This window comes from Lonchura striata, chromosome 5 (genome assembly GCF_046129695.1).
Source record: "Lonchura striata isolate bLonStr1 chromosome 5, bLonStr1.mat, whole genome shotgun sequence".
NCBI classification, from domain to species: Eukaryota; Metazoa; Chordata; class Aves; order Passeriformes; family Estrildidae; genus Lonchura; species Lonchura striata.
In genome coordinates, this window is record NC_134607.1 from 21,264,822 (window position 1) to 21,291,159 (window position 26,338).

General features: G+C 40.4%; 1 protein-coding gene across 1 annotated transcript; it reads left to right on the forward strand.

Annotated features, from left to right (window-relative positions):
• The first annotated feature begins 8,326 nt into the window (after nt 1–8,326).
• On the forward strand, nt 8,327–25,884 carry PWP1 (PWP1 homolog, endonuclein). The gene is made up of 15 exons (XM_021553941.3): nt 8,327–8,463; nt 8,540–8,598; nt 10,719–10,876; nt 11,330–11,415; nt 12,854–12,950; nt 14,454–14,564; nt 15,319–15,449; nt 16,010–16,080; nt 18,166–18,262; nt 19,135–19,196; nt 20,911–21,022; nt 22,319–22,409; nt 22,789–22,910; nt 23,350–23,455; nt 24,226–25,884. The coding sequence occupies exons 1-15, from the start codon at nt 8,398–8,400 to the stop codon at nt 24,339–24,341; spliced, it is 1,485 nt and encodes a 494-aa protein (XP_021409616.1). The 5' UTR covers nt 8,327–8,397; the 3' UTR covers nt 24,342–25,884.
• The last annotated feature ends 454 nt before the right edge of the window (nt 25,885–26,338 follow it).

Sequence of the window (26,338 nt, forward strand, 5' to 3'; positions counted from 1 at the left end):
CTGGTGTGAGTGAGCAAGTGCGTTTGTCCCCCTTTAGCCCCCCTTTAGCAATAGAGCAGGGTAGCCTAGACTTCCCAGGAGGGAAAGAGGAGCTCTGTGCGGTCACAGGGGAGGTCCCTAAACAGGCACGGGTGGAGAACGCGTCCGGCCTTGCCCCTGCCGCCTGAGGAGGGCACGGAGCAGCTTACCGGTAGCGTGGGCACCGTGACCCGCCTCTAGCCTGGGCCTGGGTGTGTGCCTACGCTGGCGGTCCTGCTGGTGACCTGCCAGGGTGCCGGCCCTGTACTCGGGGCACGTGTCACGACCTTTGTCCCCAGCGGCAGCCCCAGGTCCCTGTAAGCAGGGCTGGGGAGTCTGCTTTAGGCAGGTGACAGGAACGAGCGCTCCCGGGCCCTCGAGAGGGCGCAGGTGGAAGGAGCGCTGCCCGGGTGGCTTCTTGTGAATCTCGCAGTGGGCCTTCCTGTTTTAAAGTTTGAGTTATAGAGTGTTATGTGTAGTAAATATAATTCACGCCATTCCTCGTATGAAATATGTAATATTGGATACTTGTTAGATTTTGCCCATTGTATATTGGAAACTGATTTACAAGTAAAAGGATGTGGCTCGGCCAGGAGATGGGCTGTGGAGTTGCGTTATTTGTATGTTTTATTATCCCTATATTATGTATCGGTTTATTCCTTTGTACCCCCGTGTGCAACTTGGTTTGTCCCCAGTTTTCCCGCCTTGTCCTCCCTTCCCGCCTCTCCAGTATCTATCCATCACCCTGGAAGGGGCGCAGTCTTTCCCTTTACCCCTCCCGGGTGCCTTGTCTGTCACTCGGTGTCCCTTCCCATCCATCCAGAAGCTTCCACCTTGGGCACCAGGTGATTGGTCGAGGACCTGGGGCTCCCCCCATATCCTTCCCCCATTGGACCACATCATATCACCCCATCCCGGAGCCACCCCCTATCCCTATCCCCATCAGTCGTCGTTTACCCCTCCCTCACAGTTTATAAGCTGGTGTCAGAACCCTGTCTGGGTTCCTGTTGACTGGCACCGTTCTAGGATATTTGGCCCCGTTGGGCTACAATAAACTTGGACTTAGCCCCCAGCAGGATCCGCTCTTCATTTACCACCGCGAGGCTTGCCAGCGCTGCCCGGAACCCCCAAAGGCACTCTCCAAACCCCAGCTGGGATCAGCGGAGGGTGCCTCCATCGCCCACTCTCGCCCCAGACGGAGAGCTAGCCGGGGCGGAGGAAAAGGGAACCGGGGCGGGAGCGCGGCAATGGGCCATGTCCAGACTCCAGGTGCTGACCATCGGGACTCCAGGTGCTGACCATCGGGTGCTGATCATCGCGTAAATGGCCCGAGATGGATATCATGGAAATCCTCAGACAGATCCATGTGAATGCAGCCTTCCCGTAAAATCTCATAAGGAATTCACCTACTCCGGACACTGAATTGTTCTCCCTCATCACCAAAAAAGAAAATCTTATTAACCTATGGACTCCAAATAGAAGAAAAGACTGATTGCTGATATCTTGACCTCAGGCGGAATTTTCCCTATAAAAACCGCTTGTGCCAGGATGGAGGTGTGTGGGCATAGGGGAAACCTCTGCTGAGGCTGACTCCTTGTGGCACACCCAGGGCCAATTCCCGGACTCGGCTCTGTCTTTTTCCGTGGCTGGCTAGATAGAATTTGACCGCTAATAAAATTATTTTTTTCCTTATTTTTAATCTGGCTGAATAAATTCTCATTTATAACATAGAGTAACTTAGATTTGACTCTAAGGTATTTTTTTTCTCTGTTAAGGGACTTATGGAGGACAATGAAAAGCAATGGAAGGGTGGAATGAAGGACAGATGAATTTCATAACGCTGTAGTTCAGCTCATGCGCATGTTTAGGTTTCCTTTCAATGGAAATTAAGTTAAGGAGGGGGATGATTTAGAACTGATGTCTCTGTGATGTGGCAGTAAGGACTGAAGTCCCTGATCAAGGAATTAGGAATTGCTCCCAGGTCCTGCAGTTTATATTATAATAAAATGTATCTTGCTGTAACAGTTAAGACAGCAAGCTCCACCAGTTCATCCAGTTAAATCCACTTCTGCTCAAGCACTCTGGAGGTTAATGCAATTCAGATCATGTGTCATTTGATTTCACTTAGTCACATTTTGTTAGTCAGCATTTGTTTTTGCAACCATAGTGATGAAATGTATTTTTTGGCTACATAAGCAGGTGCCTGGCTTTGTCAAATTTCAGTAATTCAGAACATCTCTTGTTCATAATACTAATAATTGAAATTTAAACAAATTTTTTTCTGGTAACCAATCACAGATCTCTAAATTTGGGATTGGCTAAAAAGATATGAGTGTGTTTATCCACAGTTCAATATTTCTAACAGTATCTTGCTAATCATTTTGTCTGATTTTTTAATGTGATTGTCATTTGGTAACTGTAATTCATATTTCCACTGAGTTTGTCTCTTCTGCTGTAAGACAATGTGAGTTTAATCTGTTTTTATATTGTTATGACAGGGATACCACATACTTATTGCACTGACAGTTAATATTTAGAATATATTTATTGGCTAATTTTTAACGTGGTATTGTCCTTCAGTGCTTTTGGAAATATAACCAAAGAATTCTCAGGTTAAGAGTAAGTTCCTTTCATTACAAAATCCAACTACCCCGTGTCTTTTATTGTAGGAGACATCAAATCTTATTTGGCTTTTATTTCTGAGTTTCGATTTTTTATTCATCATTCTTTAATTATATTTTTTTAATTCCCTTCACTTTTCTACAAATAATCACAGACTCGTGAAAACTCACTAAATTTTACATTTGTCTCAGCTATTTCCATGTTGCAAAATGCTGCATAAAGTATACTCTTAAAAATCCTGATAAGAAACTTTAATGCTTTTAACCTTTGTTGCAGAGGACATAACATTTTATCCTCTGTTCTTCATACAACTTAATCACCTTTTAATTCATAACAGCGTCCCACTGCACAATTACAAATGTCTTCAACTACTCAAGGGAAAATGTCCATATGATCAAAATTCAGGATATTTAAAATCGGTGGCATGATGATGACTGAAATTTATCCAGAAATAGATGCTGAATTCTCAGAAGGAAATCTGTACTAGAAAGGAAGAAGCTTTGCTGATATATTTATGTATTGATGTAATTTTAATATATTATCAGTCTGAAAATGCCACTATACTAAGAACATGTTTGAAAAGAGAGATGTGCTTGATCACATCACTATTAAGATTGATTAATTATTTGATATGGCTGAATGTTCAGCCATAGAAATGACAGAGTGGAAATCAAAATTGCAATAATTTGTAGGATTGTCTGGTATGTCAGTGGCAAAAGGAAGATTTTTAACCAGGTGGGAAGAAGTGAGAGGTGGTCTCTAATTTTTGTCTAAATATTTTTTTCAATGAGTACCCATAGCTGGCACTCGTGAGTCTGGTCCTCTACCTTCCTCCCTCCAGCTCTGTTTGCAGCTGTTTTATTTATCCTTTCCTAAGGAGATATCTAAGTGGAGCTAGACTTGGAAGAGGGCCTGAATATAATTTCAGTTTGGTTTCAGTTTTTGGCAGCTGACCCTTAAGACTTCTGGAAACCTTGTAAAATATATATGCAAGGGAGGTTACTAAAGCCATTAGTCAATTGGGAAACATCTCCTTTTCCCAGCCACACAGAGTGGAATAATTAATAATGTAGTCACAGCTACTAGTGATGTCAATTGTTGTCACTGCACTGAAGTTGACGATGAGACAATTATTCAAATTTATTATCTGAGCTCTTGTTCCTCTCCATTTTTCATAAGTAGATGCATTTAAAAGCATGGTAGAGGGCATGGAATTTAAAACAGGAATGATATGTGCCCATGGAATTGACTGAAACATATTGAAGAAACTCCATTTGTTATTAAAATATAATTGGAAAGATAAGATGCCGGCAAAATGACTGGAAAAATGTAATTTTCTTTCTCCCCAGAAATATTATTAAATACTAACAGCATAACAGTCCATGTGCCGCATTCCTAAAGGATATTTATTTTCTCTGCCTCCCTATAGCTCCTTCCATTCTATGTACTGCATATTTCTTTTATTTCTTTTCCTTTTATACCATAAAACTCCCCTGTCACTCACTATATTTCGTTAGGATACAAAACAGCCCACTCAGCAATTGTTTTGCATTCACCCCTTGCATTTTAAAAGAGGGAAAAAAAAAGCTGCAGTACAAAGTGCAGCTGAGGACAGGCAGTATAATCTGTCTTGCTTCTGTTTCACTCTAAGAAAAATAATTCGCACTATTAATGAAGTAATCTGCACTTCATCCTAAGCAAAGATGGCAGAGCTCAAGTGCTTTTAAGAGAGAGAGAAATGTTTTGAAAAATGTTTAGCCTGGAAAATACAATAGACACAAGACTGCCTCTCTCAGGGAGTGCCACCCTTAAGGCTTATATGTCCCTGGATCATGAAGATGTCATTCTATATTTCAGCTTAGACATCAAAACTGAGGAGATTGGCACCATCCCTATGTACTTTATATCTAAAACCTCTCCCCTTTATCTAAAGCAAAGTCTTACACACCTTTTTATTTTTTTACTAAGCAGTCACCAAGAAGTCATTGATTATATTGATCTGAAGATCTAATAATGATGTTTTTATAGACAGCTTCTTACTGACTATTGCCTGTTTCCTGAAACCACTGACCTTTGCAGGTGAAAATACAAAGTGTACAAATGATACAAATTGATGGGGGGGTTGGGGTGTGGGACACTGACATTGCCCCACCTGTGATTCCATAGCTCTCATAACCTCTGGAAAGTCACTGGAGAGCCTGAATGAGTGCCAAAGTGACAGACCCAGGTCTCCCTGGTAGAGAGGCCCAGAACTGCTCTGTTCTCCTTCCCCATATAATTATCCTATAATTCTTTATGGGACTTCTCATAGAATTCTTTGTTTCACCCTTGAGCAAGGAATGCTCTGTAACTTCATTCTTTAAGTTTGGAGCACCTTCCATCTTTAAAGTGATACCAATCTATCGTTGTGATCCTTGGCAGGGCCAACTGTTCTTTATTACACAGAGAAAAGTAGCAATTAAAATGGTTATTCTGTCATTGATCTGTAGTTTAGTTGTAGTGGTGCTTCATTCCCCTCATCAGTTCACTTACTCCTTAATTAATTAGCTCAAACCATCAACAAAAGATTTAGCTTATTAATAATCTCAGAGGTGAGATTTATGGCCAATGTTGCTATCACAGCAATGGAGATAATGTTAAATCTGTCTTATATGGATGTTTATTTTGCCTCATCCATTTTACCGCAGCTTTTTTTTTATGGTATTTTTTTGTTCCTCACATTTTATATAATTATATCAGCATCAACTCATATTGCAGTAAAACAACAGAATTAGCTTTAATCACTAAAGTGTCCACAATTAAAAATTAAATACCACATTAAAAAAACATATAAATAGTGAATTGAAATAGGGGAGGAAAAGAGGCTTGAAATAGAGGCTGGATTTGAGAGACAATGTATTCTTATGTCAGCTTCAGGAAATCTGCCCAATGTGGAAGGGTCTTGTGTTTTAAATGGCAGGTTTGTTTTATATATTGTGACCAAGTATTTTGAAAACATAAGTAAAATAACAGCTTCAATCACAGATCAGAATTCATAAAGTCCCACTTTTGTGCTTGGTCTTTTTCCCACTGGCATCTCTTGGCCTGTGTGGATTTAAATGAGGTGGTGCAAGATTGGAGCTTGCCTGGTAGTTAGGATAAGATTCAGATAAAATCGCATTTTTAGTTATTTGTTCTAACAGAAGTGATAGGTTTAGCTGTTCACCTGTTGCTGAAATGCTTTGTATGAAGATCAAAAATGAAACACTTCCTAAACATTTCCTTTGTGTGTGGGGGAAATATTTCTGTGTGAATATTTGGAGGTTTTTTTTATGTAAAATGATATAAAATGGAATTTCTAGACCTCTCTTCTGAATGAACCAATATCTCTTATATTTTTTAAATGTTTCAGAAATGAAACACAAGCCAGGCTGTTATGCTGGCTCTGTGTTTGCCCTCTATAAACAGTGTTGAGGATCATCCATCATCTACCCTGGACTTCAAATTGATGACATCTGTGCTTCATCCTCACAATGCTGGAGCACTGACACTTCAAACAAACTCAGAAGATGCTAAAAAGAAGAGCATTACATAGAAATGTTCCACAAGCATAATATCTGTATGCAAGCAAAAAGCTAAAAGACTCATTTTGCTGGAAATAAATAAAGTTTTGGGGTTTTCTTGGTCTTGGTTTGGTTCCTCCCCCACCCCTTCCCTTTTCTTGGCTTTAACTTAGCGAACGTTTTAGTTAAGGCAGCCCAAAGGCATAAAATGACAGATGGTGCTTACACACCCTAAAGTTGAAAACCTCTTTCCAAAGATAATGGTTTCCAGTTGGTACTTGCCACTTGAAGGGGGTAAGTCAGTCATTTCTAGAATGAAAATAGTTCTTATATTCCCGAGAAGGGAAACTCCATAAAAATACCTCTGTCCTTGGAAAAGAGATTGCATCTTCCTTCCTTCATATATGATCTAGCTTTAAGTGTCAAATCCCCACATAAAAGTTTTGGGAGAAAAAGGTAAAAGTAGCAAGAGTTCCTTGTTATTTAGAGTCTATGAATTCAAACAGAAAAGGTGGAAAAAATAGATTATATATTTGAAAATACTCAGTATTTCAAAACTTTCTTACAAAGGCTGGTCTTACAAGTTTAGATCCTGTAGTCCTTTTGAAATTTGGAGCATTTTGAACAGTAGATCATGGAACAACTGCAAGAATATGTCAACAGAATATACCATTTACAGTCTGCTTGGTTATGTATCTAACCTACACTGAAAAAAATATCCTGAATAATAATAATCTATTTAAATAAATGTTTTTATAGTCAGAAATATGTCAGGTTCTTTCTGTGGCTTTTGATAAGCTTCTTGAGGGCATGCTTGCTAATAAGGATGTTCTAATTATTTAGCGGCTCCATAACTGGAGTAGGAATCTCTGGTTTTTGTCTTTACTGCTCAGCACAGATGTGAGCCCAGACCTTAAAGGGAGATGAACTGTGCCTTTTCTCACTTTGTTTAATAAATACATGCAGACAGTAGAGGAGAGCTGAGTTTTAGGAGTCCATCATTTATTTCAGCTCTGAAGAATATCCTTTAGGGTTCCAACTGCCTTTTCCTATGAACAATCCCCTTTTCAGTTTCCTTGCATCGCCTTTTTCTCCCAGCCTCTTCTCTCTGACCCTTATTCCAGGCTTGTATTGTCCCTTGTTTGCCCTCTTGTAAGCAAACAATTGACAGCTTCTGTTTGTGTCTTTCAAACACAAATTTGACAGCTTTTACTTGTGTCTTTGAGGTATTTCTCTCTTCTGACAAGCAGAAAACTTCCATAAATGCTTATTTGCAGTGATACAAGCATGCCAAAATGCAGGATTACAGGTAAGACTAGGACATCCATGTCACAGGTTACTGCAAGGAAAAGCTGGAAGGATACAACTTCTGCCTTGGTGTTTATGTCTACATTAAGACAAAACATAGCATACCGGTGAAATGAAGAGGGAAGAGGTAGTAATATTTCTGTAGAATTTTATTTCTCTCTCATGCTAGAACCACAGAAGAATCAGGATTACAAATAATGAAAACGCCACAGTGGTGTCGTGGATGGAATAACGAGGCCATTTTATCTGCCCAGCCGCAGTGTGGTTACCGAGTTGAGAAACACTCGTTCTCCTTCCTCAGCTTCCTATCCCTGTACTCGGCACTGATTTAAGATTCTAGTGATGGAACAGCAGTGATTTCAGCATGTTAGTAAGAGAGTACTTTCCTGTACATTCCAGCTGGCCTTTAATCCATTTCCTCTGATTTAATGAGTTAGCCCATGTAGGAGGGCAGAAAGCAGCCGCTCCTATGGAGACGCCAGACCCGCACGACTCCCTGCACCTCCCTGTTGCCACTGACTCCGTGCGCTGGTTTCTTGGATAAAATGTAGGGACCAATATCAAAAAAGGCCTTTCTAAACTTCTCATTTCGGTGGATTGCCGCCGGGATGTCTCAGTGGCAGGGCAGTGAGGGAAGCCGTGACCGGGATGGGGAGCGGAGCACTTGAAGGTTGGACTCGCTGATCTCAGAGGGTTTATTCCAAGTTAATGGATCCCGGGATTCCCCACGAACCCCGCGGACAGGGCGGCACCGCCGCGCCCGCCCATCTCCCGCAGCTGCGCCGGCGCGCGGGGATGACGTCACGCAGCAGTCTCCGCCCCTCCCGTTCCGCGCCGCGGAGAGCGGTCTCGGCTCCCGTGACGTCACGGGGCGCGCCGGGCCGCTGGCACGTGCGGCGGCGGCGCCATGAGCTGCCCCGTGCCCTGCGCCGCCTGGGTGCGGCGCGGCGTGGCCAAGGAGACGCCCGACAAGGTGGGGCCGGGGCCGGGGCTGAGGGACCCCCGCCCGCCCCCGCCGCCTCCCTCACCCCTCTGTGTCCGCCCTGCAGGTGCAGCTCAGCGAGGAGGAGCTGAAGGGTCTCATCGAGGAGGCGCAGGACAGGCTGGGGTGAGCCGGGGCGCACTGGCCGCCGCTGCCGGGCTCTGCTCGGCCGCTCAGAGAGCCGCGGAGGGGAGGCGGCGGCACGGGCACGGGGACGCTGCAGGGCCGGCCCGGGGAGCCGCAAGGAGCAGCGGGACCGGCAGCAAGCTGCGCGGATTCCCGCCGGACACACCGTGCCGCGGCAGCCTGGCCTCGGGTCCTGCTGCCGGCGGGGAGGTGGCGAGGCGGCTGCGTTCCGCTGTGCTCGCTCTGCCCTCACTGCGGGCTGCCAGCGGCAGTGACCGGCTCTGCTGGAGCTCCTGTTCCCCTACAGTGAGCATTACGGCGCTGGGTTTGGAACAGCGGCTGCTTTGGGCCTGTGGCAAAGCGGGATCGGCGTCCCAAAGTGGCCGCAGGAAAGGATGCCGGGGGTGGGACAGGTCAGGGTGTGGCGGGCACAGTGGAGATCAGAGTGACGGCGGGTCCGTGCATTGGTAAAAAAGGCAGTACATCACTCAGGGGTGTGTCTGGAGACGTCGCAGCTCTCCCCTCAGCACTGAGAGCTCTTGGTTATGTAGTTGTGTTAAGTTTTGTTGCTCTGCTGTTAAAAAACAGTATTTACAAAACTAATACAAGAAATGACATACTTAGGAAACACAGTAGAAGACGAGAAACAAATGTTTCTCTTTTGTCCAGACAGAGTGGAGGATTGAGGTCTTATTCCATTTTCTGGCCATTTTCTGTTAGATCTGTGCATTGAGTTAGGCTTCTGAGTGTTTCAGCTGTGTAGGGTGTGTGTGGTTGAACAGATGCAACAGGTAGCAGAAAAAGTTTTATACTTGGATGAATATTATCCACCTTGTTTCTGTTGGATCACCGACACTACTGCTGAGCAGAGTGTATTGTCCCAGGATGTATTTTATTCTGTTTTTTCTGGTTTTGGTTATTTAATTGTTCCAAAATAATCATAAACATTTGGAAGATTCTCACATCATGTTCATTTCTTAGCTGATTAATGTTTCTGTTTTCTGTGGAGTTATTTGTTTCCCCTTTCTATGTGTAAACTTTTGTTTTTCAGAGTGATTTCCTTTCTCTTGCAATTTCAAAAGCATGGAAAGATTTGAGGTGCTGTTTTTTTATGCATTCTATAAAACTTCAGGATGGAAATATGAAGACCATCTGAAACAGCTGATCTATTTATAATTTGTTGTACTTTGCAGAATTTGTTGCAACATCTCACTTTTTTTTCCCTGTGCAAAAATTACAAATCAAAATTGGATTTAGTTATTCTATTTAATGTGGAGTTGCCTTGTTACTTGTCTCTATTTAGGTTGTTAATGTGAAGTGTTTATTTTACTGAACAAATTAGGAAAATTAAGTTCCTGATATTTAATTTGGAAACTGTACCTGAGAACCACCTTGGCTCATTGTTGCTTGGGAATTTTGCATGCAGAAGGACAGAAATACAGTGTGTTGAGCAGGGATGAGTTTCTTTGGAGCACACTCTATTGTGACACCTTGGCTGTCTGTTATCTTCTCAGCCAGTGTTTAATGTGCATTTCCTTCTTCTGAATTCCTTGCATGCAGAACTGATGCCACAAAATTCTGAATTTTCTAGATGTTGCATGGTTTACTCTATGAGAAGAATCCACAGTGTGACCTTACCTAATGAATTCTGTGTTATTTTTCCTTTGCTTAAGTATGGGAAATGTGAGAAAATTAGGTCTTTAAAAGCTTGAAGAAATGTGGGAATTCTCACATATGACCATACCTCTGAGTAGGGAAAAGGAAGGAAGGAATGACATGGACACATGTGAATGCACAGAAGAGAGGTTAAGAGACTGTATCCACAAAAACATGTAAGAGAAAGGGGCTTGGACAAACAGTTTACCTTGTTGAGGAAAATTTATGTCACATTTTGTCATGAAAACTTTCAAGGAAAAACTTTCTCTGAAAGCCTGAGAATTATAGATGCCTTATACTTTAGGAAAGGCTCTAGAAGGAGTGAATGGATTTCAAAATTATGGGCATAAAGACTTGAAAGCCATGTGAGCAGCTGGCACTGTGTGCTGAAATCTCTCCAGCAGCCCCCTGGAAGTGTTCTGTGTGTCTGCCAGAGTTTCTCAGGGCTGTGTATCTTTCCATAGGGATGGTGCTGGTGGCAGTGATGAAGGCCAGACAGCAGGTGACACGAATGCACCCGTGCCTGGCAGCAGCACTAAGTCTTCCCAAAACAATGAAGAGCTGTCTGATCATGAACTGGATGAATATGATTTGGACAATTACGATGCAGAGGAATACACAGGTTAGAAGAATTTGTGTGTCAGATGTGCAGTGTAAGTGAAGAACCTTTGTGAAGAGCCTTTCCACTGCTTGTTGTACTTTAGACTTTAATAGCCTAAGCCTACACTGTGTTACGTTTCAGATGCTGGAAATTCACAGTTTTAATGATTTGCTGTCCCATCTTGGGAAGACATTTAGTGAGGGAAACAGTTCAGTGTCCCCCTTGCTGACACTAAGACCAAGAGCTTGTTGGAAAGGTTGTCACTCTGGCTGCTGTAGTGCTGGAGCAGAGCAGCAGAAGTCCCTGAAAGCACTAAGCAGTTTATCTCACCGAGGTACTTAAGTTTGGAACTTGGAAGTTCATCTAGCCCATTCCTGATACTTTGCTGTATAGGTAATACAGGTATTGGTACAGGAGTTTCTAACTTTGCCTGTTACAGACATGTATAAAAAGTGTTCTGAATGTCCCATCTAGGTGATTTAAAACTTGGAGACTCTTTGGCTACTCTGGCAGTATATGGGAGCAATGAAAACGATCCTTACATCACCCTAAAATCCACTGTGAGTACTTAAAGAATGTTAAATATCTTAGACAGCATAAACTTTAAAATCAGTTAATTTTCCACTCTGCCTTGGGCCATGTAAGTGCTTGCAGTCCCTTTTCAAAGGTGGGCCAGAGTTTTGATTAGATGGTGCTCTTTGCTTTTAAGGTTGCTTTGTGCTGTCCCTTCTTTCTGTGCCTTTTGCATCTAAGTAGGAGGTTACTTAAACCATGCACTTCTGTACATGGATGGTTTTTCACCTGCCTAACACGACACAGAAAACACTTGAAGAAATAACAAGTCTCAGGCCACAAGCGGCCAAAATTCAAAAATTTCCCCAATTGCAAGACTCTTGCACCTTCCACCAGTTTGTGTAAGAAATCGGGCTGAGGTGGACTCTGGACTCAGGCAGTGTGTCTAATATATCAATGTTCTTTGTATATATATGTGTATGTGTGTATATGTATCTCTAAATAGTACTGTGTTGTTGGCTGCTTCTGCCTGTATTAGTTTCCACTGTCAGATGAGGGACATCTTTGCAGAAGTTGGGTTTGTAGACATACAGAAAATGAACACCTTTTTTTCAAGCTCTTCTTCCTATGCTCAAGTTATTTGATGTGCATTTTCTGTTGTAATTTTTGTCATTTGGTATTTACTACTGGAACTGTTGAAGACTATGTATTGTGTAACCTTAAGTGAATTCAAAGAACTGCAGAACTTGATAGAATTCTAATACTGAAGTATGCTTGAAGTGAATAAAAAAAAAAACAAAACAAAAACAACTAAAAGTTTGCAATGAGAAGCTCACAAAGTCGTGTATGTGTTGAAGATGGGGAGGATGCTACTCTGTGTAAGATTATTGACTTCTGTACAGTTCTTAATTTTTTGCAACAAAAATTCCTAAGTTCCTTCCATTCCTCAGTAACAATGAAAATCAGATGAGAGGGTACAGCTGAATGCCTGGTAGTGCTATAGGCAGTACTTCTTGGGGAATATTTTCCAGGAATTGGTCAGTGGAAGTATCTTCCTGGATGTGAGGAGCAGCTGCAAGCATTGTTACTGGGTAAAATGCTATTCTGTTATATAAGTGGTCAAGGCACAGGAGCACAAGAGAAATCACCTTTCTTTGTGGACACCTGGTGATGTTTTTCTTTTCAGCAATTGGCTGCATCAGGATAGCCTTGAAATATGGTTTTATATTTGATAATTAAACATCTCTACAAACCCACCTTCAGTATAATTTAATAACTATTCACTCTCCCCGTAATCGAGTCTAGTTCTTGCTTTTCTCTGTTCAGCACCATAAAGTGGTTTTAGGTGGGTGGACATTAGGGTGTTGGATTTTGAGTATTTTCATCTGTGGTTCAGTATTACTGATTCCACCTTTTGAACACGTGTAGTTTCATGATTTATGTGCTTTGCTCAACACCCTTTGTCTTCTCCTTTTTGCTGTTTAGGAGCAATATGAACAGGAGGACTTCTTGATAAAACCCAGTGACAATCTTGTCCTTTGTGGCAGAGTTGATAAAGACTGCTGTAGTTTGGAGGTCCATGGTGAGTAAAATAGGATTTGTTCTTTACAATGAACATAGGGAATGTCTTGCCTAGCATGTGCCATGTTGCTGTGTTGAAGAGGCAATGGGTTGGTTTTGAGAAGGATTTTTCTCCCCTTCTGCCTTGTGTTTTGTCCTTTTCGGTGTCATGGTGCTTTAGCTAGTTTTCAGGACTAGAGTATTTCCTGTGTAGTTACTATTATTTAAAGGATAACTTGCTTCTTTCAGGCTGTATAGCAAGTCTTTTCCTTATTTTGTTTCTTAAAACGTGTAGGAAATACTGTGGCATTTTTATTCTCTAAACATAAGCTCTTCATTCCAGTCTTACTTTCCATATCCTGCAAGCATCCTCTAGTGGTTTGTTGTTTTATTTATATTTTTTAATTTAGCTTTCTCCTTGCTTCTTTAAGTGGGCTTTCTACTGCTAGAATTAGAAGAACCAGCACTTTTATCATCATGGTCTTGAAGAGATAATCATTAATAGGGCCTGAATACTACTTGTTCTAGAAATAGGTTTACTTTTGCTGTGTAAAAATTGTTCTGTTGCAGCCAATAAATACTATCAAACGTTGCTTACTGTGGTTCTTTTTGGGAATGTTTCTGGCCACTTGTGCTGTTGTCTGTGTTTCTGTAGGCAAAGTATTTCATTTTAAGCAACAACATGACCAAAATGTGTGAAGGCATCTCTTCAGATACCAGCATGTGGCATTTCCTGTGTTTGGAGGTGTTTACAAATTTTATTAACTGTAAGTTTATATCCAATATAAACTTACAGAACAATAGCAAAACTTCTGCAGTTTCTAAAATTGGGTAACCTTGTCTTAGTTGACTACTAAGGTAACTTAATTAACTGGTGACTTCAGTTACTATCTGAACATCTGTCACATGCACTTAAAAATGGCACTGTGATTTTGTGTGTGTGATAAGATGTTATTAAATAATTCATAGGTTTTCTCTGCTGTCCAGTTGTTATTTTATTATAAGGAGAAAAATAGCTGGCTACAGAGAATTTGTGTTTAGTATATGGCTGCTGTATCAAAACTTTTCCTGTATCTCATCATCTACTAAAGGTAGAAATCCTTCTGACTTCTTCACCTTCCTTTGATTTGTCTTTTTACCGTCATTTCCTTTTCAATTTTATATGGAATATTTTTTAATAACTAATTCTGTAAACTGAATGTATCCTGATGTAGAAAGTGCTGGATATGGAGCATGTATTATTAAGTGATCTTACAAATAAAGTAGAAGTATTGAACCTTGACTGAACTCATCACACCTTTATCTAAAGTACACAGGATAATTTTTATTTTGTATAATTCTGTGAGGTACAACATTTGTAGAGGGTCTGGCCTCTGCAGTAAATCTCTGAAGACTCTGAATTTTCCTTCTAAATCTCCTTGAGAATTTAGCTTTTTCTACAGCTGCCTTTTGTAGAAGTGACGTGCTCATAGTTGTTTGTTTTCCCTCTTCACTGATGTCTTGCATAACTTTAATTTTTTTTCAGTTTATAATCATGAAGAGGACTCATTTTATGTCCATCATGATATTATTTTGCCTGCTTACCCTCTGAGCCTGGAGTGGTTGAATTTTGATCCTAGTCCAGATGAATCAACAGGTAAATTACAAAGGATATTGTCAGTGTCCAGTTAAAGAATTTTTGCTTGAAAAGCATGTAAGTGTAATGTTGTCAGTAAATAATTTCTTCCTGCAGTACAAAGAAATAAAATCAGTGTTAATATCAAGGTAGTATTGACTTGGGATAACCAAGATGTGAATATCGGGTATTTTTGCTTGGTGATCCAGTCATCTCAGTGATGCTACTGTAAAAAATGCTTATAAATGCTTTGCAATAAAATGCTGATTTTATTGGAAACAATTAAGTTATTGTCGGCAGACCAGAGCAATCTCTGAAATCTGCTTTCTTTTCTGTTTGCAAATGAAAGGTTGCTTTTGTTCAGTTCATTAAATGTAAGCCACATCAAAATTTGTATATATTTTATATATTTATGTATTTAGTAACATTTTTCCTGTTTCTCGGAATTTTTTCTTCCATAGTACAGGGGATGTGGTTTAATTTTGGTTTGTTTTTCCTTTCAAAAACAAGCAAAACATGCTACTTTATACATGTTGTTTAAACAGTTACTTGTACTGAAGGGGAAGGAGGGCAAGTAATTTTTTTTTTCTGGCAACATCTGCTATCAGCTGATATTTTTAAATTGCTCCTTCCTAGTTATAAACATAAGTACGTTTAAATAGAAGATTGTGGCACATAAGTTTTACTTAACCAAAGAAAGAAGGAGCAGCTGAATTGCCAAATATGCTGTTTTACAACTAAATAAATGTGGTTGCATTTGGTTTTTTGTTTGTAGGAAATTATGTTGCAGTGGGTAACATGACCCCAGTCATTGACATTTGGGACCTTGATGTAGTAGAATCCTTGGAACCAGTCTTTTCTCTTGGAGGCAAGAAAGAGAAAAAGAAGAAAAAGAAAGGAAAGAAAGTAAGTGTTTCCAAATGGTTTAGCTGGTTGGATGGAGTAAATTTATAGCAGGGATAATGCCTTCTTCTTCCCCCCCTACAATATTTGAAAGGCTAATTGATCTCTAAATAAGTGAAGCCTGGAATTAAGAGCAGAACAGGAGTGGGGTGGTGTCCCAGTAAACTTTGAATCTTAACTATTTAAAATTAGAAGTTGCAGGAGCTGGCAGTTGCAAGGACCCAAAGCTCAGTTAATTGGGAGGAGAGAGAGAGAACTGCCAGGAGAGTTTAGAAAGAAGCTGAAGAAGTTGCACATTAGCTGGAAATAATGAGGTTTCTTTTACTAGCCTGAAGGGAATAACCAGTTCTGTAAAGGCAGCAGCTGGAGTGATCTGCGATCTGGGGTAGGAGGTGCAGGTGGTGCTGAGATAGTTCTCCCAAAAGCTGTGTTGCAGCAAGTGAGAGTAATTTAATATGAAGTTGTTTGTGAAGGCTTTAGGGAATTCATACTAATGTGGGGTAATGCTTGATTTGCACTGAAGCTGAAATTTTCAAAAGTCTATGTCATGTGTGTGTAAACAGGGTTTATCTTCAGAAGGGACTGAAGGACATACTGATGCTGTGCTTGATCTTTCATGGAATAAACAAAGCAGGTAAAGAATACTTGGATAACAATGGATGTTAGAAAATTGCAGTCTTCATTAGGTGAACAGGTTTCACACAAAATCCAAAAACTTGAAAGCACTGCTGAAATTGATGCATTCTTAAAAATACACGGTTTTTTTGTTTGTTTGGTTTTTTTTAACTAGAGCCCTTGACTTTTTTTTTTTTAATACTTGTATATTGCTGCAGGTCACTTTTAATTTGCAGGTTGTCTAGATGAGGGCAGGCCAAAGGTGTGTGTGAGCCATTTGATAAATTGTCTACGTTTCACTTGTTCAAACTGGAGAAGCAGAAGGGCTGCCCTGAGCTATGCTGCTCTGCCAGTGGCCTAAAACACCATTTCAACAGAGACAAGTAGATTTATAGAAGAAAGTCCTTGCTATTCTGTTTCGGTTTTTTTTCCTTCTGGCTTTTGCCCCAAAACTGTGAACAGGAAAGAGAGGGTAGAAGCCCTAATAGCTCAGTTATGGAAATGCCTCTGGCATCTAGGCAGAGAAAATTCCCTGTTGCCTGAATGAACTAGAAATGAAGTGCTGCTATTGAAGCAACACAAAGCTGGCCCATCTTGGGGCAGAGGTCAAGGACAGTGTGCTGACTGAAGTGAAGATGCTGTTGGTTTTTTATCACTTAGGTTGTTGTTAACAGTTCATCTGTCAGCAGGGGTCTTGAAACTGCTTCAGTCAGACACAGGCTGATTTTTTTTTTCTGCTGTCATAAATGCCTCTGCCTTTGAACGTGTTCAGAGACAACTCTGAATATTCTGATGAGCAGGTGTGAGCCTTCATTTGTACTGTTTTCTTATCTAGATACTGATGAAGAAAACACCCACGCAGACCTCAGTAAATGTATATAAATTGCACTCTTAATTTACAGTGTTTTTAAATTAGAGACATATGCACAGAATGTGACAGTGATCAATTCATCATTCTTAGAAAAGAGAAGCTTTTGTGTACCTAGGAGTGGTCTGGTGATAATATAGACAAGGGTGAAAAAAAATTATGGCTTCAGTAGTTAAGTCTGAAATGCATAATTCTGTAATGTGCTGAGTTACAAATTCATTGATACTGGTAGATCTTTCAGGAAATAAAAACAACTCTGAAGAGGGGCAGCTTATGGACAAAACAAGGAACTCCTTGGAGCAGCTTGTATATAAAATGTTTTATTGTTGTTTTTTTCTTTTAAGCAAGGCATGTTGTGACAACTCTCTACAAATAACTTTCTGCCTGTAGGTCATAGTGGTGTTACTGTAAAACGTTCTTACAGCCTTCACTATACATTTTCTTAACTTTCCCTTGTAACATTGCTTGGGAAAACAGCATTTCCAGGAGAATGTTAACTCTTTCAGACAGAAACACTTCGTTAATATAAAAAGAGGAAGGGGAGCAGTTTCAGTCAGAAATAGCATGTTGAGGTAATAAATCTGATTTTAAGAGCAATGAAGCAGTTATAGGAAATGTAGTGTGTGTTTGACAGGCATTTGGGGATGTTTTGATTTGTTTTTTCTGATCGAACTTTTAAGCTGTGTTTATTGCTCCTAACACAATTGGTCAAATTTAAGTTGAAATGTGGGATCTGTAAACTAACTGAAATTTTAGTGGTTACTTTCAGCAGTCTACAAAGGGTATAGTGTATCTTCAGTAGGAATATAAACAGATACTAGCAAAATATTTCACAAACAGGTTTGTCAGGTTCTTGGCTGCATGCATATGCAAACAGAACGGTAGCACAAGTAATGTTTAAAAATACTATTCAGTGTCAAAGGAAAGCATGTGCTTCAAAGCCTTTATTACTTAGTTTTGTTTGCGAAATCTTTGTCTAAATGGTGCTGTAAGTAATATCAGGGGAAATAGAAGCAGAACTGTCATTGTTATAAGTGTTCTACTAATGAAATTAATATAGCTCATTTGTAATCTTTACTTAAAACTTAAAATTGCCTTCAGAGAGTTATCCCTCCGACTTGAGAGGAATCAAACTGTGTACTTGTTCTCAGAATTGAGCTTTGTGTGTATTTTGGATTTTTTACCATTAATTGTTTGTAGAAAGAATTTTGAAACTGTTTTTTGATCCGTTATCAGGAATGTTTTAGCAAGTGCCTCTGCTGACAACACAGTGATTTTGTGGGACATGGCTGTGGGTAAGCCAGCAGCCAGCCTGACACTACATACAGACAAGGTATGGATTATTTGCTGTGTTTCTTCCACTGTGGAATACAGAGAAAAATGTAACTGCAGTTTTTCATTTGCTGCTTGGTAGTGAATCCTCAGAACAACAATCCTCTAATTTTCTAAAATCTGTGCAGAATTGTTTTAATTTATGAATTAGTTGCTTTTGCAAACAGTACTGTATTTGCTTTTTAAAATGTTATTTAACTAATTTTTAGAAAGTTAAAGCTTTATAATAGTTCTTAAAATACCTTTTGTGTATTGGCCCTAACGGTGGGGAATATAATAGTGCTCGTTTAAGCTACAATAGTAGATGTCTGAACATAGGTCAAACTGTAACTCTCTTAAGGGAATGAGTGTCAGTTACAGTTTGTTCTAGGTGAAAAGGTTTAAAATAAGTGATACTAAAATACCATAGTGATGAGTACTTCAGAAATGAATAAATCTCATAGTAATTAAAATGTAAAAGCTAGTTATTAATAGCTGTAACCTTATTTTGCTGATAACAAAGTCACTGCCCTTGACAAACTCCTGGTTTTCATATTTTGTTAACATCTACTTTTTTTCCCCAAACTGGAAGCAGATATTCTTTTACCTCCAGCTGTTTTTTTTCTTTTTAATATCTAGGGCAGAAAGGGGACATGGGATTCTGTTCAGTCAAATTATATTGGAAAATATCTTATTTTCACCTGGTGGGGGTATTTGAATTAATGCACATCTCTTGCATTAATTGCACTGATTTTGAGCAATCTGAGTATCAACAAGCTTAATAGGAGGGTTTTTGGGGGAGGACTTGTGTGCTGGCTTGGGGTTGGGATGGTCGTGCTTTGATCCAAGAAAGTTCCTCTATATGTGTGTTACATAAAATCTTCCATTATCTAGGTCCAGACATTGCAGTTTCATCCCTTTGAAACTCAGACCCTCGTTTCTGGATCATTTGATAAGTATGTCAGGACCATGTTTTCACATGTTCCACCTGGGGAGGATATTCCTTTTCAATTAAGCCTTGTGTTTTCATTCATTTTTCATCTAACTGCCAATTTGAGTAATGCTGTTATTTTTTTCCAGCGAGGAAGCCAGGTTTGCATATGGCCAAGATGTAGTTTTCCTTACCTCTTTTTCAGGGGTAGCAAATGCTTAAACCATCTGGACTGACATTTTCTGTGCCAGGTGTCTGCCTGCTCCAAACCAAATTTTATTTCTTAATTTGGCCTTATGGCATTTTCTTCATTGGGAACATGTCACTGTTTATTTCTGTGAAAATTTGCCCAATTTTTGCCAGCCAGTAAGGCCAAGGTGGAGGCACAAGGGACTTTAAAATCCCAGTTCTCTCCCTCCAGCCTCTAAAGGCACAGCCAAATTGTAATGGGCTGTCTCCTGTGATTGCAGCCTGGAGTTGCTGGAAATGGTGTGTGTCTGCACACTTGGACTATGTAGCTGCCAGTTCTTGTACGTCCTGCCAGCCAAAATACTCCCTCTCTGTTCTCCCATCTCAATGGGGTAACTTTTAAATTTTGTTCTACCACCATGATTTTCTTACATGGATATTTTTTATTCTGCTTTTAAGGCTTTGTCCTTATGTTAAAATAATTTATAGACTTGCCAATCTTTAGCCAAGCCTTCAAGTTCTATGGCTTCTGTTACATTCGTGCTGCATCTGCTGAAGTATTGGAGAAGGACCTTTTGCTGTTAGGAAGCTGCTTCTGTTTTTTCCCTCTGTTTTGACTTCCTTTGATAAAAGGAAGCATTAAGCTGAAGCAGTGACCAGCTGCTGATCCCTTTTTAGCTGCCCCTTTGGTACCATGGACATGTCTAAACCACAGTGTTATCCATAAACTAACAGACTCCTCCTGTGGATTTGTCCTGCAAAGCCTTGCCAGGACTACAGGCAGTTCAGTGAGCATTGGGAGATGCTTTCATAGCCTGAGAACCAGACCTAAAGAAACTGTTGTGTAAAATACTTGGTAAAAGACCTTGGAAACCTATAGAGTGGGAGTGGATTACAGAGAGGATGTTGATAGTGGTGAGGTGATGCTGGACTGACATGACCACTCCTCCCTTGCATTTGCACCCAGGAGCTTTTTGAGTTGGAACAGATTCTGCAGCCACTCAGCTGAGCATGTGCCTGCAAAGAATCCCAGAGGACCCACTGACTGCCATCCACTCTTTCTCCTTTGTGGAGTAGTCTTTCTATAACTATTTCTTAAGATTGTTGGTTTTTTAGAAATTATTTTTTTATTGAGCATATTTGAAAATGTATGCATATGTATGAAAAAATTAATTTCCTAATTAGTGCATCATTACTTGACTTTACTGAAGTCTGTTTGTAATTAAGTGATATATTTGCATAATTATGGCTGCTATGTGATAAGTATCTTACGTATTGAGTAAATTCAAGTTCTGCTTAGTTTCAGTAGAGAGGCTGTTGGTAACCAAGAAGAAACTTTGAAGCACATGGAAAAATCTCGTGCTTATCTGCAAGATTTTAATCTGTTACAGAATTAGAAGACTAAGTAGTGAAGTTGTTTACATTTAATTTTTTAATTATAGTTTACATGGAGCTTCTGTAGATGTCAGTGAGAAAGCAAACTATGTCATGAAGTGTTCTACCCTGATCTTTTTTTTTTAAATTTTATTTCCTGTCCCTTTCTCCCCTAGATCAGCAGTGCTATATGACTGCAGAAACCCCCAGGACAGCCATCGAGTGTGGCGGTTTAGTGGTCAGGTTGAGAGAGTAATTTGGAATCATTTCTCACCTTGCCATTTCTTGGTGAGTACATGTTTTTCTGTTCTGGTTGGTTGTTGCCATGTCATTTAACCTGTGTTAACCTATTTAGTATTCATAATGTTTCTGAATCATAATGGAGCTGATGGACATTTGTATGCTTTGTGGTGCTTATTATAAAAATGCAGTCTGGGGGAGGATGTTTTTAGGTAGTTTTTTCAGTAAGTATCTCTACACCAGCTACTTACTTGGTATCTTCACTGTAACAGTAGAAAAGCTGTTTATGCTGGTGCTTTTTCACTCCAGAGGTGACAGCCTTGGGCATGTCGTTGCAGTGTTCACTGGCTGGATATATTTTCCTTTGCACAGTTTCTGTTGTGTTTCATACAATGAAGCAACTGCAGCTGAGAAATAGCTAATTAGAACTGGGATCCTGAGTAGTAATTCAGTGTTTCAAGTCAGCGCTAGAGGGCACTGTCCTCCTGGCTGGTATGGAGTTGGAAAAGTCTCTGAGATCGAGTTTAAATGTTAACCCAGCACTGCCAAGTACACCACTTGTCCATAAGTGCCTCATCGACATGGCTTTTAAATACCTCCAGGGGTGGGGATTCCACCACTTCCCTGTGCAGCCTGTGCCAGTACTTGACAAGCCTTTCAGTAAAGACATTTTTGCTGATGTTCGAGCTAAACCACCCCTGGTGCAACTTGAGGCTATTTTCTGTTGTTCTATTGCTTATTCCCTGTAAGAAGAGACCACCTGGAGTATAAAGAAAAATATCTTGGTGTTTTTGAGTTTTTTGTAATAAAACTTTGCAAGAATTTAAAACCAAATCTTCCCTATTATCTCAATGGCTGTCTAGTTCTCTGTTGCTTTGTGTATACAGCCAACAGAAGTGGCTGCTCAGCTCTGTTTGGTTTATGATGTGAATCTCTCCTGGTGTAATCACACTTAGTTTTGCACAGGACTCCTATGCAGTCACTGATGGCTCCAAAAGCTTTGAACTGACAGTCGAGAGACTGAAGGCTCTGCATTTCATTGCCTGATCTGAGGGCCAGACTTACTGGGGCAACTCTCTTCAAAATACACTTTAAGAAATTTGCATGGGATTAAGACTTCCATGTCATCAGTGCAGCATAATTGAGGTTCATAGAATAGCTGGGGTACCAGCTGGGTAGAGCCTGACTTTGGGGGTGCAGGCTTGGGAACAGTGTAACATGTCCTAGGGAGAAATGTCTGCCTCAGATCAGAGGGTTTTACCAGAGGGTGGCTGTTATTTCCCTGGAAGTTTTTTTTCCAATGAGTGACTGTGGCTGTTTGTTTTTTAAATGTGTTTTTCTTAGGCAAGCACAGATGATGGCTTTGTGTACTGTCTGGATGCTCGTGCTGATAAGCCCCTGTTTACTCTGAAAGCTCATGATGAAGAGGTGTCAGGTAAATTGCCTTTGTGTCCTGTTTGTCCCAGGTGGGCAAGGCACATCTGGAAGATGCCTTTAATCCATAGCACTGAGGTGTAGTGATTCCTTCTTTAACAAGTAAGTTGTGCATGCTAATCATGGTAGCTGGCATGTGAAACAAATCTGCTGAGGGGATTGGGAGGCAAAATAGGCCTGCATGATTCCCTTGGCTCTCACTACAGGGACCAGTGGCAACATGGAACTTTCATTAATGTTCTGCTCCTTTGTTCTGGAATGGAGTTTAGTGTGAGGAGAATATTGGGGTTGTTCTCATACTTCACTTCAAAATGTATCCTAATCACTGTGAAGTGGGGATTGCCTGTTGCTCTCACACTGCTGCACTCTTCATCTTCCAGGGCTACAACTAAGCAGTCAGATCAAAGGGTGCCTTGTGACATCATCTGCTGACAAATATGTGAAAATTTGGGATATCCTGGGAGACAGACCAAGTTTAGTCCATTCCAGGGATATGAAAATGGTATAGTAATATTTATTTATTGATTCTAGTAAGTTTTATACATAAACTTTGCTTATTCTTTTTTTGTCTCGTTTGAATCTTTTTCTACCTAAGGTCTCATGGAAAAAAAACTAGTAAAATATTCTGGGTAAATCATTCTCATTACAGTTGCAGTATTCAACATGGAATTGGCAGACTGCTTCAAAGCCTCAGAGACCCAAATTCTAGATACAATGTTCTGAGTAGAACTTGGGGTGCTGCAGCTTGCATCTGCTACATGCAAGACGAAGATGTGATTAACTGTTTATAATTAGCAGCTCTTGACTTTCATTTTATGTCTTTACAAAAGAAGTTTCAGAAACTTAATTGCATTTGCTAAAATTTGCTTGGTGAAAGTATTTTCAGATGACAAATTAAGATTAAAAGTTTTCTTTTTTTTTTTCCTCTCCCACCGTGCCAGGGAGTTCTGTTCTGTGCAGCTTGCTGCCCTGACTTCCCATTTGTCTTTGCCTTTGGAGGAGAGCGGGAAGGGCTGCGTGTTTGGGATATAAGCAAGATCTCTGCAGGTAATGTTCCCATTTCTTTGAATGTTGTAGTTCTCCCCTTGCTTGCAGGGTGTATTCATATTCAGTAATGTATTGTGATTCTGACAGAAAACCGTAGGTTAAGATTTTTAAATGCTCCAGGACTGCATGTGTGGTCACATTTTCAGCTTCAAAAAATGTGGGTTTTTTTCTGAATTAGAGAACTGCTTGACACAATTTATGTTCTTGCAGCTGATGTGTAATACTTTAGTTCTTATAATACCTTTGTTTCTTATTTCTTATTTTATACTTTATTTCTTATAAAACAAAAAATGTTTTGTTTTTTCCTGATGGTCTTGATGTGATTTGATATAATATTTTTTGGGTACTTATGGGAAGAAAAGTGAGGACTGGTTTTGATTGCTTGTAGCTACCTGGAACTAAACAGCATGATTTTTTCGAGAAGGCTTTTAAGAGCCTATTGGAAACCAGGGACTAAAACCAGAAATAAATTATTTAAGCTTAATTATGTGGTCTTCAAACCTCATTAATTTTACAGTACTTAGGTGCAGGAATTATGCAGAGGAAACCTCTAGATGCTCTGGAGGAAAAATAACAGGACTTGCAATTGAAGTATCATAGGCAGGCAATTTTCTGACCTTTAGCTTCAACTCTGTACTTGGGATAAGGGCAAGAGCTTTGAAACCACAGCAGGTTGGAATTTCCATTTCATGGTGCTCACCAGGCTGTCCTTGCTGTACTCCTCTTTCCTCTGAGAGAGTAACATTTAAGCAATTCCATTTGTGTTGCAGTGAATGAAGTTTTTGGAAACAGAGAGAGGCTCATCCTGGCTAGTGCCAACTCTGTGACTTTCAGCTCCACAGCCAGCAGTAGCAGCAATGATTTGGAGACAGCAATGGAATCATGATGGACCAAACATCAAGAAATCAAAGTAATTAATGGGACTACAACTGATGTGTATTCTACAAATGCCCCTGTTCGGTGAGAGTTCATGGAAAGGACTCTGGTGTCTTGCAATCTGCAGGCTTCTTCATCTCAGCCAAAGAAAGGTGGTGGTGTGGTTAAGCTCTAAGCTCCTGCCTCTATTACCAGCTCTGAAAGATTGAATCATTTGTTTTCACCTGAGATAATGATCCCTGAAACAGGGGCTACCATATTTAAAGCTGATACATAAAATGGAACAGTCACTAGAAAAGCACTCTGTGACCACAGAAGTTTGCTGAATATTGCAAGGACAGTTTTATCTTCTACCTTCTAAGGGTATAAAGAAAAACATTTCACAGAACAGTTGTGTAATAAATAAAAGATTAATTGAATTCAATTACAAGTGTAAATAGATAATTTATCCTTAATTTGAGGCTAGGTTTACAGATTTTGACAGATCTTCTGTGTAACTTTTTAAATCTTGAGTAGTTCTCAGGAAGTAAGTTGGAGTCTCCAGGCAGAATCCTGGAATGTATTTCTGACACTGCTATCACCAATATAAAATCAGAAATAACTCAGCTCTATCCCACCAAGACTGGGGGTTTCTTTTTCCAGGTTCCACAGCACCTGAAATTTAGTCATGTTGCACATACTGGGTTTTTCTTCATACTCCAGATGTTATTTCAAGAGAATTTGAACTGAAATAAAGAGCTGCTACTCAAGGAGGATGAGAGACTATCAGGGCACTAAGTGAGGGCTGGGAGCCCAGCTGGTCCCTGTTAGTGGTGAAGAACTCTCTGTATTATGTTCTTAACTCTGCTCAGGAGTTTCTGCCTGACACCTGAAGGCACAGAGGAAAGCTTTAAGTATCAGTTTAACCACCAACTTAAGCCCCTTGTTTGCAGAATCAGGAACCTAATCAAGGGATGTGACTCAAAGAATTTCCTTGCCTTTATGATCTAACACCCACCTGCTTTACCTTAGGAACTTAACTGATGCTCTTACCCTCCATTGAGCACTTGCCCTCTGCACATACTGAAGGTGCTGGTAGAGTGTTCCTGCTGCAGAAATACCCTGGGTATTAAATCTACTGATGCCAAAGCAGCTGTAGCATCATACAGCTGCCAAGCTCTTCCAACTCTAGCCCACTGTAGTTCATCCAAGTGAGGTCAAGCAGATTAATTGTGTCCCTACAAACTGCAGATGTGGAAAAGGCAGGTCTGCAATTTTCCTTCCTATCCCTCGAGGATAACTGCTTTAAAGTTACTTTGGCTGTTTGTAGTCTGGTGAAGGTGTTCAGCATGGCTCTGCAGGAACCAAGAATACTCTGGCTGTGTTTGGATTCTTACCTCCATCCTGTCTCTGCCAAGCAGTAGAGAATGATGTGTGGACAACAAATGAACAGTTGCTTTTGTGAAGCTTAAGAAGGGGTGTACGTACCAGAACTACTGCTGTTCAAGTGCTCTCTATTGAAAATTTGCAAGTTTTTCAAGGCTTTAATTTTAAATAAATGCTTTGTGACAACATCTTTGAGGGTGATTTCTCTTACCTCTACTCCTAGTAATATAATTGGCACTTTAGCTCTCAAAGTTACTTTTTGTTTTTGGAAGAAATTGCATTACTGGAAGCAATAAATGTTTCCCTCGACTTACCAAGATCCCAGCACCTGTCTCTCTGGAGCTTTTTGGTCACATACTGGCCTGAGGCAAGCATTTTCAGGTTTTGAGAACCTGGGAGCTCTCTAGGAACTGCAGCATGCAGGGAGAGGTACAGCTAAGCTTGGGCCATTTAGGGCCCGAAGCAGAGCTCTTTTCCAAGGGAATCTCCCATTGCCTCGTCAGAGAACAGAGCTGAATCTTCTTTTGCAGCACAGCCAGAGGAGTGACACAGCAAATGTAGAGTTCATTAGCTGCCCAGTTCATGGAGGTGCTCCTACACATGCCATGTCCCAGGAAAACCGGGGAGAGGCAGATGATTAAA

Bases quoted from the DNA above. Each gene is read 5' to 3' on its own strand.
- PWP1 (XM_021553941.3), top strand. From the start codon at position 8,398: ATGAGCTGCCCCGTGCCCTGCGCCGCCTGGGTGCGGCGCGGCGTGGCC. The intron at 8,464-8,539 runs GTGGGGCCGGGG...TCCGCCCTGCAG, and splicing joins CCAAGGAGACGCCCGACAAG to GTGCAGCTCAGCGAGGAGGA. The intron at 21,023-22,318 runs GTGAGTACATGT...TGTTTTTCTTAG, and splicing joins TCTCACCTTGCCATTTCTTG to GCAAGCACAGATGATGGCTT.